General features: G+C 41.0%; 1 protein-coding gene and 1 long non-coding RNA gene across 2 annotated transcripts in view; one reads left to right on the top strand and one right to left on the bottom strand.

Annotated features, from left to right (window-relative positions):
• The window catches only part of TRPC5 (transient receptor potential cation channel subfamily C member 5), a 352,280-nt gene that overhangs the window by 21,017 nt on the left and 311,093 nt on the right, over nucleotides 1-20,170 (bottom strand). The window contains exon 7 of the mRNA XM_036454471.2: nucleotides 18,445-18,640. Coding sequence (XP_036310364.1) covers nucleotides 18,445-18,640 — 196 coding nt within the window. The remainder of the gene's footprint in view (nucleotides 1-18,444; nucleotides 18,641-20,170) is intronic.
• On the top strand, nucleotides 14,717-15,493 carry LOC118728192. Its single transcript, XR_004990818.2, has 3 exons — nucleotides 14,717-14,886; nucleotides 15,112-15,178; nucleotides 15,377-15,493. It is a non-coding gene; the product is annotated as an uncharacterized LOC118728192 (long non-coding RNA).

Genomic DNA, 20,170 nt, shown 5'->3' with positions numbered 1-20,170 from the left:
GCCTCCCCACTGCAGCTCGGGCAGGCCCTCTAGAGCAGACATAGACGGGGATGGGGGCCCAGCCGGCAGCCTCTGCAGCTGAGCACAGGCTGGGAGAGGAGAGGGTGAGCCCGCCCACAGCGTCCATGACTGATTGCAGACCCACAGAAGAAAGGGTGGGCCCGCCTGCAGCCTCCCCAGCTGATCCAGGCCCTGAGACGAAAGGGAGGGATGCCCGTAGGCTCCATAGCTGAGCACAGCCCTGGAGTAAAACGTTGACAGCAAGTCCTTTCAGTATAATTGGGGCATTAGAGGCCTACAGAATGATCATTTCCTTTGAGGCCCATAGAATAATCATTTCCTTTTCTATGAAACACATAACTCAGACACACTATTTACAATTAAATAAGTTCCATATATTTTGACATTTTACAAACCTGGAAAGTTACATATAATGATCAGCAAAGTGAGAAGATGAAAATAATTTTTAGGCTTTTAAGGATGTAACTAATTTCTGTTTAGAAGACAAACCAATTAAAAAAGTGATTATTTTATTTCCCTATAGGACATTAGCCAGATTGTATCTAATTTCGCAGTTTTACTTCAGGCTTTCATCCTTGGCAATTTCCTTTGAACAGAATTATCATCCTGCAAGTTCTTTACTGAGTTAAACAGAAAGTTTTGCATCTGCTATTATGTATTTTAATAAGAATTATGTATTTAACACATGCACAATTTTGTTTTGACACAATAAAACAAAAGATCATTTGATTCTTCCCTGTAACACAGAAAAGCACAAACTTGAATCATTGGTGTGGCTTAGGCTAATTTTTGAAATATTGTTAATAAAATTTATGTAGGGATCTTCATGGAGCCAATAATTCTCCCTTTCAGGCCTAAATATTCAGCATTTCCAAGCAGGAGGCCTGTTATTTTGTGTTTTGTTTTATTTTGTTTTTTAATACTCACCAGAGGATATTTTTTCATTGCTTTTTAGACAGAGTGGACTGGAGGGAGAGGGAGAGGAGAGGGAGAAGAAGAGGAAGAAGGAAAGGGAGAGGGAGAAGGCCTGCTCATGGCCGAGGGCAGGCCCTAGCCAGCAGTCCTGCCTCTTCCGGTGACCTGCAGAGGAAACACCTTTTCTGACTGCTCATTGGCTAAGCTCTTAGTACACCACTCCCAGTGTTCTTGGTAACTTGCCTAATAAGAATCCAAGAAGTGATCTAGGGTTTTCTCACATCGCTCCTGGATGAAAAACAAAGGTCTGCTGCTGGGGGAGCTAAGAAATGTCATATCCTGCCTTAGCTGGTTTGGCTCAGTGGATAGAGCCTCCCCACTGCAGCTTGGGCAGGCACTCCAGAGCAGACATAGACAGGAACAGGGGGCCCGGCCTGCAACCTCTGCAGCTGAGCACAGGCTGGGAGAGGAGAGGGTGAGCCCACCCGCAGCCTCCTTGACTGATCGCAGGCCTGCATACCTCAGGGTCTGGGTTCGATTCTGATTAAGGACATGTACCAAGGTTGCAGGCTCCTCCCTGGCCAGGGCCCAGGTCAGAGCTCATGCAGGAGGCAGCCAATGGTAGTGTCCCTCTTACATTGATGTTTCTCTCTGTCTTTCCCTCTCTTTCATGCTCTCTAAAAATCAATGGAAAAATATCCTCAAGTGAGAAAGAAAGAAAGAAAGAAAGAAAGAAAGAAAGAAAGAAAGAAAGAAAGAAAGAAAGAAAGAAAGAAAGAAAGGAAGGAAGAAAGGAAGGAAGGAAGGAAGGAAGGAGTGAAGGAAGGAAGGAAGGTAAAAGGAAAGAAAGAAAACTAAAGAAAGAAAAAAGAAAGAAGAACATAAATAATACTCAGCGATCTCATCCGAGCAAACTAACGAACGAAACTTACTCCTTCAGTATTCCGGATTCCCGGAAGTTTACGTCAGTCCTTCATTCCCTCCTTACCTCCCACTCAATCCCTCCCTTCCTCCCTCCATTCCTCCCCACCCCTCGCTCCCGTTCCCTCTCCTCTTCCGCCATGTCTTCACAAATGCCTAAAGAAAGTTGTCATATTTTCTTGGTGAAGGGACTGGAGTCTGTGTTGATGAAAACACCTTGGCAGCTGTGGCAGCTGGCAGTGGCAGCAGCAGTGGGGTGATGGGGGTGGTGCCTTCCCCTGATCAGCCTGGTCACCTCCCACAGAGGGAGATCAGACTGCGGGGAGTGGGCCTAAATCTCATTAGGACATCCCCTAAGTGCTCCTGGACTGTGAGAGTGGGCAGGGTGGGCTGATGGACCCCCCCACCCAGTGCACTAATTTTGTGCATTGGGCCTCTAGTGTTGAATAAGAGTTATGAAGGTGACATCGCTGTCTTGTTGCTGATCTTAAGGGTAATGCTTTTAGGTTTGTCCCTTGTGTATGATGTTGGCTGTGGGTTTGTCATATATGGCCTTTATTATGTTGAGTATGGTCACTCTGTTATCCATTACTGAGAGGTTTTATCATACATGGATGCTGGATTTTACCAAGTGCCATTTCTACATCTATAGATATGGTTATGTAGTTTTTATCCTTCATTTTGTTTATGTAGTACATCACATTTATTGATTGTGAGTATTGTACCAACCATCCATCCCAGTATTAAATCCAAGTTGATCATTATGTATGATTTTTTTAAATGCATTGCTAGATGAGTTTTGATAATATTTTATCAGGCATTAGCATCCATGTTCATTAGGAATACTGGTTTATATATTTTTTTTCTTTGAAGTGTTTTTATCTGATTTTGGAATTAGAATAATGCTGGCTTCATAAAATGAGCTAGGGAGTCTTCCCTTCTCTTGAATTTTTTAGGCAATAGTTTGAGAAGAATACTAGTTCTTCTTTGAATGTTTGGTAAAATTCACCTGTGAGGCCATCTTGTCCAGAACTTTTGTTTGTTGAGAATTTTTTTTTTATTATTATTGTTACTGCTTCAATTTCACTAATTGTAATCTGTTTATTCAGATTCTTTGATTCTTCCTGGTTCAGTTTTGGAAGGTTGTTTTATCCTAGAAATGTATCCATTTTGTCTAGATTGTCCAAATTGTTGGCATACAATTGTTCATAATATCTTTTTTACAATCTTTTGTATTTCTTTGGTGTCAGTTGTTACTTCTCTTTCATTTCTGATATTATTTATTTGGATCCTCTCTGTTTCTCTCTCTCTATCTCTCTCTCTCTCTCTCTTTGATGAATCTGGTTAAAGTTTTGTCAATCTTATTTATCTTTACGAAGAGCCAGCTCTTAGTTTCACTGTTCTATTGTGTTTTGTTTTATTTTTATTTAGTCTCTGTGTCATTTATTTATGTTCTGATCTTTATTATTTCCTGCTTTCTATTCACTTTAGGCTTTGTGTGTTGTTATTTTCAAGTTCCTTAAAGTGTAAAGCTGATTGTTTATTTGAGATTTTTCTTATCTCTTGAGATAGGCCTATAATTCTATGAATTTACCTCTTAGAACTGCTTTTGCTATGTCCCATAGATTTTGGGTTGTTGTGTTCTCATTTTCATTTGTTTCAAAGTATCTTAATTTCTTCCTTGTTGTCATTGTTAACCCATTCATTGTTTAGAAATGTTATTTAGCTTCCATGTCTTTGTGTGTTTTTCACATTTTTTGGTGTGTGATTGATTTCTAGCATCATACCATTATAGTTAGAGAAGATGCTTGATATGATTTCTTAAATTTATTGAGATTGTTTTGTGCTATAACATGTTGTCTATCCTAGAAAATGTTCCATATGCACTTGAAAGGAATATGTATTCTGATACTTTTGTGTTAAATGCTCTGAATATATCAATTAAATCCATCTAACCTAGTGTGCCATTTAAAGCCTCCAATTCCTTGTTGATTTTCTGTCCAGAAGATCCATCCATTGATGTTAATGGGGTGTTAAAATTCCCTAATGTGACTGGATTACTGCCAATCTCACCCTTTATTTCCATTTATTATTACCGTATTTTTCGGACCATAAGACGCACTTTCCCCCCCCCCCCCCCAGAAGTGGGGGGAAAAAGTCCCTGCGTCTTATGGTCCAAATATAGCCTACACATATACTTAAAAAAAAAAGTTTTTTTACTTGCCCGGCTCTGTGTGGTCTCTGTGTGCTTGCCTGCTCTAAAATGGTTCTAAATGCTGCTGTTTACTTTACAGGGTTGATTACATGTGTTTATGACTGTGATGTTGGGTTTTAATGCACATAAAATATTTTAGGACACTATTTGTTTCAGAATCTTTTTTTCTTCATTTCCCTTCTCTAAAAACTGGTGCGTCTTATGGTCCGGAGCGTCTTATGGTCCGAAAAATAGAGTATGTAGTATCCTTCTGTTTTAAAGTCTATTTTGTCAGATATAAGTATTGCTACCCCAGCCTTTAAAAAAAAAATCTCCATATGCATGAAATGCCTTTTTCCATCTTTTTACTTTTAGTCTGTGTGTATCTTTCATTCTGGGTGGATTTCTTGAAGACAGCATATATATATGGGTCTTGTTTTCTTATCCATTCAGCTATCCTGTGTCTTTTGATTGGAGCATTTAATCCATTTACATTTCAAGTGATTATTATTAGGTATGTATTTTTTTTTCCATTTTATTCTTCTAACTGTGTTTCTCTTCTTCTTCTTTCTCCTGCTTATTCCCCTCTTCCTCCTTCTCTTTCTTTATCTTCTTTTTTAAAGCAGGCCCTTTAACATTTCTTGTAATGCTGGTTTGGTGGTACAAACTTCTTTAGCTTTTTCTTGCCTGGGAAGCTTTTTAAATCTATCATCTATCTATCTATCTATCTATCTATCTATCTATCTATCATCTATTTATTTATTTATATATTTTATTGATTTTTTACAGAGAGGAAGGGAGAGGGACGAAGAGTAAGAAACATCAATGAGAGAGAAACATTGATCAGCCGCCTCCTGCACACCTCCTACTGGGGATGTGCCTACAGTCAAGGCACATGCCCTTGATTGGAATCAAACCTGGGACCTTTCAGTCTACAGGCTGACACTATCAACTGAGCCAAACCAGTGAGGGCTGGGAAGCTTTAAAAAAAGATTTTTAAAATTGATTTTTAAAGAAAGAGGAAGGGAGAGGGATAGAAAGTATTGATAACTTTGATATAGGAGTGAAAAAATCTATCGACTGCCTCCTGCATGAGGGGTTAGAGCCTGAAATATGGGCATGTCCCCTACTGGGAATCAAACCAGCAACCTTTCAGTACATGGCACAACACCCAACTAACTGAGCCACAGTGGTCAGGGATGGGAAGCTTTTTATTTCTCCTTCAATTTTAAAAGCTAGCCTTTCTGAATAAAATGGTCTTGTTTGTAGGAACTGGCTTTTTGTCATTTTTCATATTTCATGCCAATCCCTCTGGCTTGAAAATTTCTGTTGAGAAATTAGCTGACAGTCTTACAGGAGGACCCTTCTAGGTAACTTACTGTTTTTCTCTTGTGGCTTTTAAGATTATTATTATTTTTTTGTCTTTAGCCTGTAAAGACAAAATTTTAATTATGATGTTTCTTGGTGTGGTCCTCTTTGGGTTCATCTTGTTTGGGACCTTCTGGGCTTCCTAGATTTATGTATTTTTTTCTTCACCAGATTAAGGAAGCTTTTTCTCATTATTCTTCAAATAGGTTTTTGATCACTTGCTTTCTCACTTCTCATTCTGATACCCCTATAATGTGGATGTTTTGACACTGCATTTTATCCCAAAGGTCCCTTACATTATCCTTATTTTTTAAAATTATTTTTTTTCTTTTTGATGCTCTATTTGGGTGTTTTCTTTTTTCCCCCCTCATTTTTTTTATTAAGGTATTATATGTGTACATACCTTACCACCCCCCCCCCCCAACTCCCATACATGCCCTCCCTCCCCATAGTTTTTCGTCCATTGGTTATGCTTATATGCATGTATACAAGTCCTCGGTTGATCTCTTATCTCCCCCAAATCTCCCTACTCTCCCCGCTTTAATTTGACAGACTGTTTCTTTACTGTCTTTGTATCTATCTTTTTGTTCATCAGTTTATAATGTTCCTTATTATCCATAATGAGTGAGATCATGTGGTGTTTTTCTTTCATTGACTGGCTTATTTCACTTAGCATAATGTTCTCCAGTTCCATCCAGGTCGCTCCAAATGATAAGAATTCCTTATTTTTTATGGCAGCATAGTATTCCAGTGTGTAGATATACCATTGTTTTTTTATCCAATCATCTGCTTATGGGCACCTAGGCTGTTACCAAATCCTAGCTATTGTAGATTGTGCTGCTATGAACATAGGGGTGCATATATCTTTTTTGATTGGTGTTTCTAGTTTCTTAGGATATATTCCTAGGAGTGGGATTACTGGGTCAAATGGGAGTTCCATTTTCAGTTTTTTGAGGAAACTCCATACTGTTCTCTACAGTGGTTGCACCAGTCTGCATTCCCACCAGCAGTGCACGAAGGTTCCCTTTTCTCCGCATCCTCGCCAGCACTTGTCATTTATTGATTTGTTGATGATAGACATTCTGGCAGGTGTGAGATGGTACCGCATTGTTGCTTTGAGTTTTATCTCTCAGATAATTAGTGACTTTGAGCATATTTTCATGTGCCTCTTGGCCTTCCTTCTGTCTTCTTTTGAAAAGGTTCTATTTAGGTCCATTGCCCATTTTTTAATTGGATCATTTATCTTCCTTTTATTAAGTTGTATAAGCTGTCTGTAGATGTTGGAGATTAAACCTTTATCACTGATAACATTTGCAAATATGTTGTCCCATATAGTGGGATTTCTTGTTGCTTTGTTGATATTTGGGTGTTTTCTGCTACCTTGTCATCAAAATCTCTGATTCAGCCTTTTTCTTCATCTAACCTATTGTTTATTCCTTCTAGTGTATTCATCATTTCAGATGCTATAGTCTTCACTTCTGAATGACTCTTTTTTTGTGGTTTCTATGCCTTTTTTATGCTGTTGATCACTTTAAAAAAATATTTTTTTTATTGATTTTTTACAGAGAGAAAGAAAGAGGGATCGAGAGTTAGAAACATCGATGAGAGAGAATCATTGATCAGCTGCCTCTTGCACACCCCCTACTGGGGATGTGCCCACAACCAAGGTACATGCCCTTGACTGGAATCGAACCCAGGACCTTTCAGTCCACAGGCTGACTCTCTATCCACTGAGCCAAACTGGTTTTGGCTGTTGATCATTCTTATAACCATTACTTTGAACACTATGTGTATGAATTGTTTTAGCTCTTTTTTTTGAGATTTCTCCTGTCCTGTCATTGGGGCCTGTTTCTTCATCTTCCCATTTTGACTACCTCTTTATATTTGTTTCTATGTATTATATAGATCTACTATGATTCCCAGTATTTGTTGGGTGTCCTTATGCAGTAGGTGTCCTGTAGGGTCAAGTGGTGCAGTCTCCTTTGACCAACTGATCTGGGTGCTCCAGGAATTTCCCTTGTGTGGGTTATGTAGGTCAGTGTTTTTCAAGCTTTTTTGGGCAAAGGCACACTTGTTTCATGAAAAAAATCACGAGGCACACCACCATTAGAAAATGTTAAAAAATTTAACTCTGTGCCTATATTGACTATATATAAAGTAATTCTCTTGAATAGGAATCAAATAAACACAAAGAAAGTATTTTATAATTACTTTATTATGAAATATTAAGTAAAAAAAATAGTGAAAAATTATAAAATTCTTGACTTGTCTGCACCTACGGCACACCAGGCAACATCTCGCGGCACACTAGTGTGCCGCGGAACAGCGGTTGAAAAACGCTGATGTAGGTCTTTTGTTGTAATTGAGTCTTGATTGCTTTTCACCTATTCATGTGTGGGGTCAATTGAACCTCAGGCTGGCTGATTGTGAAACTAAACCCTGACCACGTCATGTGAACTGTTTTGCAAATACTAATCGCATGAAGCATAATTTGCCTGCTAAGATCTCCCTTTGGATATGTTGCTTATGCAGCTTATTGAATCCTGTTCTGATCTTATCTAAAGCTAAAAACTAGGTGTGTTGGTTCTGGGCCTCTTGGGAGGAACTCTGGTGTGGTCCAATGTAAGATGCTGAATTTGACTGGTCTTTGGCAGCCTGTTTAGAGCTATAAGCAATCCACAGTTTGCTGCTACCTCTGTTCAACCTGGAAGTGTTTGGGAATAACCAAGTGGCACAACAATGCTAGCTTTTACTATTACTGAGCCTGGGGGTATATTAACAAAAGTCCAAAGGCACCCTGACAAGATCCACCTCTACCTATATCCATCTGTCAGCTGCCTATTAGACCAAGTCATTGAAAGAGCCTCTGGATATGCTCCTTAGCAGGTGTAAGATCTACAGGGTGGGGGCGACAGGGAGTCCAGAGGGTGGGGCAATTGCATTCCCCTTTAAGGAGGGGAGTGCTCCATCAAAGAAAGATGGCATCTGAGGTATAGAAGAATGACTTAGCACAGGCGTTCTGGCTGTTGTTCCTTCAGCTCTCTCTCCAGAGCCACAAAACCCAGACTCTCCTCACATGGCTGTAGTCAGCCTTTCCTCCTTTGGAGCCCAGAGTGAGTGTCTGCAAATGAAATCTTGTGTTATGGCCCCTTAAAAGGGTGCCTTATCAGTGGGCTCCCACCACTCCTTGCCAGACAGAAACTCTGATGCTTTCTACAGATAGATATTATGTGGGCATCTCTTCCTGGCTCTGGTGCTTTATGCTGGGGAGCTCAGCTTGGGGTTTAGACTCCATCCTTCTCAGGGGGAACACCCCACAGCTGAGATATCCCTTTGGCACCTCAGCTGCCGCCTATAGTTGGGCAGCCCTTTTCTTTTTTAAAAATTTAATAAATCGCCGGGACCGGTTTGGCTCAGTGGATAGAGCGTCGGCCTGTGGACTGAAGGATCCCGGGTTCGATTCTGGGCAAGGGCATGTACCTTGGTTGCGGGCACATCCCCAGTGGGGGGTGTGCAAGAGGCAGCTGATCGATGATTCTCTGTCATCGATGTTTCTAACTCTCTATCCCTCTCTCTTCCTCTCTGTGAAAAATCAATAAAAAATATTTAATAAAAAATAAAAAATAAAAATTTAATCGTTATTGTTCAGATTATTACAAAAGGTTTTCCTCCCCCCCCTCCTATAGCTCCCCTCCACCCAGTTCACACCCCACCCTCTGCCTTACCTCCCTCCCCCACCCCCACTCACTGTCCTTATCCATAGGTGTATGATTTTTTCCAGTCTCTTCCTGCACTTCCCATACCCTTCCCCCCTGAGAATTGTCAGTCCACTCCCTTTCTATGCCCCTGATTCTATTATATTCACCAGTTTATTCTGTTCCTCAGATTTTTAATTCACTTGATTTTTGGCTTCACTTGTTGATAGATATGTATTTGTTGTTCATTATTTCAATCTTTACTTTTTTCTCATTCCTTGTCTTAAAGAATACCCTCTAGCATTTCATATAATACTGGTTTGGTGGCAATGAACTCCTTTAGTTTTTATCTGTGAAGCTCTTTATTTGACCTTCCATTCTGAATGATAACTTTGCTGGGTAGAGTAATCTTGGTTGTAGGTTCTTGGTATTCATAACTTTGAATATTTCTTGCCACTCCCATCTGGCCTGCATAATTTCTGTTGAGAAATCAGCTGACAATTGTATGGGTTCTTCATTGTAGGTAATTAACTGTTTTTCTCTTGCTGCTTTTAATATTCTCTCTTTGTCTTTTGCTCTTGGCATTTTAATTATGATGTGTCTTTGTGCAATCCTCTTTGGATTCCTTTTGTTTGGGGTTCTGTGTGCTTCCTGGAATTTTAAGTCTATTTCTTTCAGCAGATAGGGGAAGTTTTCAGTCATTATTTCTTCAAATAGGTTTGCAGTATCTTGTTCTCTCTCTTCTGGCACCCCCATAATTCTGATGTTGCTATGCTTGAAGTTGTCCCAGAGGTTCTTATACTATCTTCAACTTTTTGGATTCTTTTTGCTTTTTGCTTTTCCAGTTGAGAGTGTTTTTTTGTTTTGTTTTGTTTTTTGCTTCTTTGTATTTCAAATCTTTGACTTGATTCTTGGGATCCTCTAGTCTGCTGTTGGGTCTCTGTAATATATATATTCTGTTTCCCTGAAAATAAGACAGTGTCTTATATTAATTTTTGCTCCCAAAGATGCGCTAGGTCTTATTTTCAGGGGATGTCTTATTTTTCCATGAAGAAGAATATGGTACACATTTATTGTTAAATGAAAATAAAGGAAATTTATTACCTGTATACCGTATGATAGTACAGTAGTTGTCAACACAAACCAGACAAACTGTGAATCCTACAGTATCAAGAATTTACTCATTTATTCAATAACAATCATGTCATCATCTTCTGAAACATCATCATAACAATCCAATTTCTGAATTTCTTGTGACTCCATTTCTTTCAGAATCAGTGGACCAAATCTCAAATGTTTAGCAATAGCACTGTCTTTAAATGAGTACCTCTTGTCAAGGTAGCCTGTTCGCAGTGCATTTGCAATGCAACTGTCAGTGATTTTCTCCCATGAATTCTTCACCCAAGTCACAACTTCTTGCAGTTTAGGTTTCACAGAGTTTCCACGCTGATTTCTTTCCATTCTATTTTCAATGTAGTCATTAATTTCCATGCTCAAATTGTCTTTGAATGGCTTGTTTATTGCAATATCAAGAGTCTAGAGATAGGCCGTCATTCCTGCGGGAATCATTATCTGATCTATTTTTCTTTCGTGAAGAAATGTCTTCATGTCTTAAGTGCGGTGAGTGCTGGCTGCATCCCAGACTAGCAGACCTCTTTGGCTCCCTCGCATAACAAGCAGCAGCATTAAATCGACCCACTTCCTTATAACTGCTTGTGTGGCCCAGGCTTTTTCAGTTTCAAGAATAAAACCGCCCCAAACACGTTCAATCTTTTCCTTCTTGCCTTTAGAAACGATTAAAGGTGGGATTTTAGTGTCAACCAGATGAATTGCCAAAATACAGGAAACAAGTGCACTTTCTTAAGCAGTGGAGGGAATGTACACTAAGGAGGCACTCCGCTGTTCAATTGTTTGAGATGATTGGCCCATAAACACTTCAGTTTCATCCATAGCAATCATGTTGGAAAGACTGTATTTAGAGAAGTCAGCATCATCAATAAAGGACTTGAATGCAAGTGCTTGCTTAATAACTTGAGTATCTTCCAACCTAAACAATGTTGTATTGGTAGATGTGCTTGCCTAATAACTTGAGTATCTTCCAACCTAAACAATGTTGTACTGGTAGATCTTCTTAAAGACAGTTCACTTCGCTGAAGGAAATTATCTAGCCAGTGTTGTGATGCTTTGAAGTCTTCAGGGGCTATGTCAAACTGTGGTGCCATTGCAAGGGCAAATTCTTGAATCTGAGCCCTATTCACAACCAAAGCCATTGCTCTCCTGTCAACAACCCATTCACAGATCAGGTCTTCCAGCTTGGAAAATAATGGTTGCTGACCTGATCCACACTTGTGCTTTTTAGCATTTCCCTTGTCCACTTGTTCAATGAGGTAACCATACTCTGCTTGCTATTTTTGGACCAATAGGATACTCAACATCTTCTCTTTGCAGAAAGTAGTAAGATTTTGGCCCCAAGAGTCTTCCACGATTCCTTTCTTGTACTCCATGGAGTAGTTTTTCTTTTTGCGCTCATTTCTAGGGTAAAAAAAAGAAATTGGGGTATAAAGGTGGGGGGAGGGGGATCACTTAAAATGACACAGGGGGGATCAGAGGGAAGAATCAAAATGGCACAGGACAATCAGAGGGAGGATTACCATTTTAGTAACCCCTTTTAATCCTCCTGTGTCATTTTGATTGCCCACTTTGATCCTCCTGTGTCATTTTAAGTGATCCCCCTTCCCCCACCCCTGTGCCACTGAACACTTTCACCAGATATCCCTCCTACTCCTTTATCAGACATTTACTCCCTGGGGCCTGCCTGGGGACTGTCACTGGGCTTGCTGGGGCCTGGATCTGGGCTGGAGCAGGGTCTGCCATTGACTGAGAACCTTCAGTCAACATGAGGGCAGCCGCGAGCATCAGGTAGTATCACCAGAGACAGACCAGCACTCACCACCTTTGCAGAGTCCCGTCTGCTCTAATCCTCCTGTTCTTCTACACGCATCTGCGAAAGTCTCCTCCTCTCTCCCGCCCTGCGCTCACCGCTCACTTCGACCTTCGCTCTGCCTCCACACAGCAGTGACTTCAGAACTCCACGTAATGTCACTGGTTGCTAGACACAGTCGGGGCGGCCCTAGCAACCAGTTTACGGTAAATTAATTTTCATTCTGAGACAGAGCCTTATTTTCGGGGGGATGCCTTATATTTCAGAAGGAAACCTGTAAGTAGGTCTTATTTTTGGAGGATGTTTTATTTTCGGGGAAACACGGTGTGTGTGTGTGTGTGTGTGTGTGTGTGTGTGTGTGTGTGTGTGTGTGTATATATATATATATATATATATATATATATGGGTTTTTTTGTTTGTTTGTTTTCCCCAGTCAGTGCATGTTTAATTTCTAGTTGGTCCTTTTTCATATATTCAAGGGTCTGGCTAAATTTATCGGCTTTTTCTAGGAAATTCTTGAAAAACCTTATAACCATGGTTTTGAATTTTATATCCAGTCATTTGTTTTCCTCCATTTCTTTTGTTTGTGATCTGTTTCTTTGTCTCTGCATTTTCGCTGCTCACCTGAGATTGTAGGGTAGCTTTGTGTGCTAGGTTTCCTATATGGTCCAAGGTGTCAGCCTCCCCAGTCACCTGAGGTAGACACTTTTGGTGTACCCCTTTATGGTCTGTGTGTAGAGCTTTGTTGTAGTTAAGTCTTGATTGTTGTTGGTATCACTCAGAGGAATTGACCCTCAGGCCAATTGGCTATGTGTATCAGCTGTTTCTACGCCTTGAGACCTGTGCTGAAGACAGCCTCATTGGACCAGACTTGCAAAATTGCAAAAGCCTCTGTGCTCAGCTTGGATGGGGCAGAGTCTCAGGGCTGAGCAGACAGTCTTTGCTTCCTATCAGCCCTGTCCTTGCATGTGTGCCTCCAGACCTTTGCCTTCCACAGCTCCCCTGATTTTTTGCCTGACAGTCCAGATTCCCCCAGGTTTCTTGGAACTGGGGTTCAGTGCAATGAGGGGCTTCCTTCCCTCTCCTATCAGAGAAACCCAGCCAGGCACTCAGCTACCCTTCCTCTCTGTGCACATGTCTCTGTACCTCAGTCCTTTGCAGCTCCTCTGATTCTCCGTGTGCTTTCCTCTTTCTTTCTTTCTAGTTGTAGAATTTTTACTCAGCCAGCTTTCCTGTGGTTCTGGATGATGTTCATTCTGTCTTTTAGTTGTAGTTTTGAAATTGTTGTGTGAGGCAGCAGTTTAGATGTTTTTCTGTGCTGCCATCTTGGTTTTTCCTGGGCAGCCCATTTCTTTATTTCTTCTTTTTTTTTTTTTAAAAAAAATATTTTATTGATTTTCTTTTTACAGGGAGGAAGGGAGAGAGATAGAGAGCTAGAAACATCAATAAGAGAGAAACATCAATCAGCTGCCTCCTGCATACCCCCCACTAGGAATGTGCTCGCAACCAAGGCACATGCCCCTAAACAGAATCGAAAGCAGGACTCTTCAGTCTGCAGGTCAACGCTCTATCCACTGAGCCAAACCAGCATTCAGCATTGGATGGGCAGACCTTTTCATATCTCCATATTTCCTATCATTCTTCACGTGGCTTCTTTTTTAAATCCTTGGTTATAAGATTTCTTTTCATCTAGTCTTCAGTTGATTATTCAGGATGATTGTTCTATAACTTAGTTGTAATTTACAATGAGATGAGTGTAACTTCCACTTATTCTGTTGCCTTCTTGGATCCTTGTCTAATTATTGTTTTATGTATAGGCAATTTTATATTAATTATGCTTTGAGGAACTCATATCTCTCTCTCTAGCTTCAAGCCAGTAATCACACATCAAATCCTTCTTGTGCTTAGAACCTCTGACTCTCTCTCCTGATACCAACTGGAGAAAATGTTGCTTTTAAAGGATTTATGTTAGCAGATTAGGCCAATGTGATTAATATCCTTGATTAGTAACCTTAATTCCATATGCAAAATTCTTTTTGCCATGTAATGCAACATAATCACATGCATGCATTCTCATCATATTCATAGTCCTGACAATTAAGGTGGGAAATCTTGGAAGAGAATTTTAGGAGTTTGCCTACCATGGTGATATTCAGTCTGTTTAACAAACTGGACCCATAAGCATGCATTCAAGCAATAGCACTGGAGGAGGGGCATGGCAAACACCTTATGTTCCAAATGTTGCCCTTCACTTCCTACAGTTTGAGGTGGTCTGGTCGGTGGCATCAGAAATTGACTATCTGGAGTTGAAGCTGTTTTCCAACTGGTTTGGAGATATTTTATTATTTTAACAACTGGGTGCCATATCAATGCATAGCAGTTGGTTATCTGCCTGGTTAGAGGGTTACAAATCATTGTGTAGTGTGTGAAGTACTGCCATCTTCTCTGTGTTTTGAGAGGTTGTGGTTAGTCCCAGATGATGGGGAGAGGGTGGGAAGACCACCTGCCCTCTTTGCCACTTTGATGGTGTGCAGCATCTTTTCCTAGCACTTTGTTTTATTTTGGTAAAAATATTTTTAAAATTTATTTTTAGAGGGAAAGGGAAGGAGAGGGAGAGGGAGAGATAAACATTGATGTGAGGGTGTGGAGGGCCCTGGGGATGGTGGGTAGGTTCCAGTCTATGTCCTCGCCTCTGGCCTCCTGCAACATATCTGCCCCCAGAGCAAAGGAGGGGACGCCCTGGGGCTTTTTCTTTGCAGAGCACTGCCCAGCCCAGGAGGTTTGAGCTGAGGGAGAGGCAGGATGCCCTGGAGCCTGTGAACCAGCTGCAGGTGAGGTGGTGGGGCTCAGATCCCTGACCCCACTAGCAGGGAGGGTGTATGCTTGAGGCCCCACCACCCATGTCTTCACTGCTACCTGCCGAGGCCCTTCCACCCTTGGGTCCTGGATTCCACGTGGCCTGGCATCCACGTGGCCATTATTGCCCTCAGTGCTGGCCTTGGGGGAAGGGCGTGTGTCCCCCACTCTCCCTGAACCTACTTGTTCTCTGTGCTTAGGAGACCCCAGACCCCTGGCAGAGCCTGGACCCCTTCAGTTCCCTGGACTCTAAGCCCTTCAAGAAAGGTAATTGGGTAGAGGGACAGCTATACCCAGTGTCTATGGCTGGGTTCATGGGTACACGGGTGGTGAGTGGGGTGTGCCCTATACCCACGGGGAGCCTGGTGGGGCTGCTCCCTCGTGTGATGGATCCCAGGGGGTGTAGGCACTGGGATCTTCCCCAGGGTCTGCAGTGGTGCCCGAGACAGTCCGTTTGCCCCCCAGGCAGACCCTACTTCGTGCCTGCCTGCGTGGAGGAGGTTCCGGGACAGAAGCACAAGAGGAAGGGTGCCACCAAGCTGCAGGACTTCCACCAGTGGTGCCTGGCCACCTGTGAGTGGGTGTGTGGGCTGATGATGGAGATGTGATCTGTGCACTCACAACTGAGGTGCTGTGAGTAAGAGGGAATCTATTGCCAAACCACACAGATATTTCTCTTGTCAGAGAAAAAGATCTTCTTGCACCCACATATCCTTCCATTTCTTATCGAAAATTTAGTTCCATTATAATCCTACTAGAAGCCCAGTGAATGAAATTTGTTCATGGGGGGAGGGGGCGGTTCCCCTCAGCCAAGCCTTCACCCTCTCCAATTGGGACACCTTTGGAAATGTCCAACTGCCAGTTTAGGCCCAATCCCTGAGATCGGGCCTAAACCAGCAGTCAAACATCCTTGTCACAATCTGGTTCCTAACTGCTTACATGCCTGCTGACCTGGTCACCCCCAACTGCTCCCCTCTGCCAGCCTAGTTACCCCTAACTGCCTCTGCCTGCTGGCTTGATTGCTCCTTAATGCCCCCCCTGTTGACCTGGTCACCCTTAGGTGCCCACCCGCTAGTCTGGTTGCCCCCAACTACCAGCTGCTGGCATGGTAGCCCCCAAATGCTCTCTCCACCACCACTGGCCTGGTCACCCCCAACTGCCTCTCCTACTGGCCTGGTCTCCCCATGCAGCCTGCTGTTCAGTCATTTGGTGGTCCCTCACTAATCCTCCTCCCCCTGCTAGCTTTGTCACCTCACGCAGCCTGCAGTTCAGTTGTCTGTCTGGTTGTTTCAGTTGTGACAGCTCCTGGCTTTTTATATATTAGGATGGAACCACCATCTTTTATGTGGTCTATTGTTGACAAAAATGTTGTTATGGGACTTGTGACTGGATGTCAATTGTATATTGATAAAGCTGGGGTGGGGCGGGGGGAAGACCATGCATTCTATTTCCCCCAATTTTTGGATAAAGAAACTGAGGCTCCTGAAGGAAAAATTACTCAAGGTCACACAGTTATAATTGACAGAACTAGGACTAGAATGCCTGCTCTACTAATTCTTAATATATTTCAATATATTCCTGTGCCTTCTCCCCCAATTAAGCACCCAAGATCTTAACAATCCTAGTAGATAATTTTATATCCTGATTTTTACAACTCTCCAATGAAAGAAATGCTACAAATCAAATCACCTAGAAGAATATATTTCATTAGAAGCCTGGTGCATGGATTTGTGCACAATGGAGTCCCTTGGCCTGGCCTGCACCGTCTCACAATCTGAGACCCCTTGGGGGATGTTGGATTGCTGGTTTTGGCCCAATCACTGCATGCCAGGCGAGGGGATCCCACTGGTGCATGAATCTGTGCACTGGGCTTCTAATATGCATATAAGGTCTTTGGTTAATCTCTTCCCACCCTCCCCTGACTTCCCTCTGAGATTCATCAGTCTGTTCCATGTTTCTATGCCTGTGTGTTGAGCATCTTCCACCTGGTGGTCAGTGTGTATCATAGCTACTGGTTGAAAGGTTGAACAGTTGAATGGTCAAACAGTTGCTTAGGCATATATATCTATTGCCATTTATGATTAGGAAGTTCTTCCCTACATATAACTCAAAAATTTCCCACTATAACATAAATCCTTTCTTCTTTTGTCTGTATTTAATGAAAATGGATCACAGATGTTTACTATCACTAATAACATTTATGAAATATGTGTGTACACATGTGTGCCTGTACAGACATACCTTGGAGATATTGTAGGTTTGGTTCCAGACCACTGCAATAAAGTGAATATTGCAATAAAGCAATCATAGTATTTTTGCTGGTGCAGGGTCCTATCTCCAATTTGTAAAAAAATGAAACATTTGTGAAGCACAATAAAACAAGGTATGCCTGTAGACACATTCACACACACACACACACACACACACACAACCAAAAATTAAGCTTATTTTCTATAGGCTAAATGACTTCTCAGAGGCAAACCAAGACAGAAAAATAGCACCTATTAAGGAATATAAGACTTGGGTCTTTTTATTCTGTCCCTTTAATGCTACAGCAAAACCTTGAGCAAGAGATGAACCCATGGGGTGACTTAGCATCTTAATATTAACTAAATATACCAATTCACTGATATCCAACTAAATAGAACCTCTGATAGCCAGAACTTCTTTGTTATATATTTACTTTGGCTTTGCAAAACAAGGCAGGGCCCAGACTGATCTCATATCCTATACCTTTGACATTTCTATTGTAGTTTAGAGCAAGAAATATTGCTGATCTAAAATGGTATGTGATGGTGGAAAAATATTCATCTATGGACTCTGCTTAAGAGCATCTTATAGTGAAATACAGTTGTTCATATATCTTTGATCAAGAACATAGCCAGCCGAAGCCAGTTTGGCTCAGTGGTGGAGCGTTGGTCTGCGGACTGAAGGGTCCCAGGTTCGATTCCGGTCAAGGGCATGTACATTGGTTGCGGGCACATCCCCGGTAGGAGGTGTGCAAGAGGCAACTGGTCGATGTTTCTATCTCATCGACATTTCTAGCTCTCTATCTCTCTCCCTTCCTCTCTGTAAAAAATCAATAAAATATATTTAAAAAAAAAAAGAACATAGCCACTCTGTCTAAGAAGGTTGTCCTTGTCAGTGGAATGCTCAGTTTTGGGAGAAAGATGATTGCAGTAAAGAGAGAGATAAGGCCCTGTTTCCTGGAGAACTGGATCGGTTAGTGGGGTGACATATTGTACAAAATTGTACTCAGACCTCCTGAGCTCTCTTTACAAAGACAAGAAAACAGATTTAGAGATTTAAAAATATTTTTATCAGATAATCAAAAACCTTATTAAGTAGAACATCTTTTAGATTTCTGAGATTCAATGGACTGAGAGTCCAAACTAAGTTGTCTTGGAAATAAATAATTCAATCTAACAACTAAGAAAGCTAATGTAAAATAAATTAAGAAGACAGATTGCCAATGTGACCCCCTGAAACCACCTTAGTAAAGGGAATCACCCTTGTAAAACAAAGCTACTCACGGCAATAAGCTGGTAGGAGTTGTTCATCATAGCTATCAGCATGTTCAGCAGCACTACCAGAGAGATGACGTTGTATGTCCCAAACATGGTAGCTCCCACAAACTCTGTGAACTCATGTCTGGCTTTTACATTGGTAACATAGAGATTTAAAAGTCCAAATACAGACCAGAAGAGTGACTGAAGGGTTTCAAAGAGCCTAAAGAGAGAAAAGAGCAGGTTAGTTAATTCTTAAGGAAGAGCAAGATGAGAAAATGTGAGGTGATCTGCTTAATAAGGAGGCTGCCATATTTGCATCCAAACAAGTAGACTGATTATCTCACATATTTTGGCCTCTTCCCCATCTCAAACCAGCTAGATCAGTTTGTTTGTTTATTCTCATTTCTTCTTATGCTTTGTCTTTCCACCTATACCATCTCCCTCTTCTTAGTCTATGCAGAACTATAGCATTACAAGACTTACTTGAAAGGCTGAAGACTTCTGCCACCAAACTTCCACTCTCATCTTCAGAACATATGATTTACCATCAGTCTAATTACATAGAGGGAGAAATACAGTGGCACTTGCATTATGGTGCTTGGATTATATTGCTTTGGATTAAAATGTCAACTCTGACATTTGCTTGTTGAGTGAACATGAGCACTTATCATTTCTAATACTTCTATTGTGATTCCCACAGCTCCTAGGATGGTGCTCAACTCAGTTGAGGAGCTTAAGGATTTTTTAATTAATATGTTATATGGGTTGTTTTAAATGTTACATTAATAATTATTGAGTACTATAAATGCATACTAAGTACTTTACATACATTATAATTATGATCCATATAAAAACTTTGTTACTTCTGAGAAAACAGAGGTTCAGAGATTGAATGACTTCCTTATGGTCACCCAGCTATAAGTGTTTATTAACTATTTGACTTTGGAAAAGTTACATAGCCACTTTAAACTTCAAGTTTCCTGATTTCCAATAGTTGTTGATAGGATAAATACCAATTGTTAATATTTGTTGTGATCTTACTATATGGCAGGCACTGTGGTGTTTTCAATGTATTATAATATTTGATTCTCAGAATAACCCTATGAAGTAGATACTATTTTGATTTTCAAATGAGAAGCTGAGGTACAGAGTGGTCACACAGGCAGTAAGAGGTAGGATTTGCACCCAGTTCTTCTGACTCTGGAGCCCACACACTTAATCACCTTACTGTATCACATAAGATACTGCACCCAACACAGTTTCTGGGATATTGTTAGCATTAAAAATGGCAGTTATTCTAATTGTTTGCCTGTACTTTCCACTAGACTATGCACTTCTTGAGGCTAAGGATGCCATCTTACTCAATATGTTCATTGCTTGGCACAGAGCAGTTACTGAATAAATGTTTGTTGAATAACTATAAAAGATGACAGGTGAAAATAACTAAAGAAAGTACAAATGAATGGCACCACCCTGTGATGATCGTATTACTAGTAAGAAGGCTATGCACTGAAATTAAGGGAGAAAGCTGAAGACAATCAACAAGAACATTTAATATCTGGTCAGAAAAAAAAGAAAAGCCTTTGAGGGAACTAAGTTTTTATCCATGTAAATAATGTGGGAAAATATGGACTAAATGTTAGTAGAGAAATCAACATTGATTAGGAATAGCCATAAATGAATGTTGATAGTCTACAAGGAGGTTGCAAATGACCTGCTAGGTCACAGTTCTGTGCTATTTAGCTATACA

This window comes from Pipistrellus kuhlii, unplaced genomic scaffold, assembly GCF_014108245.1.
Source record: "Pipistrellus kuhlii isolate mPipKuh1 unplaced genomic scaffold, mPipKuh1.p scaffold_m20_p_29, whole genome shotgun sequence".
Classification (NCBI taxonomy): domain Eukaryota; kingdom Metazoa; phylum Chordata; class Mammalia; order Chiroptera; family Vespertilionidae; genus Pipistrellus; species Pipistrellus kuhlii.
This window is presented reverse-complemented; position numbering and strand designations above follow the sequence as displayed.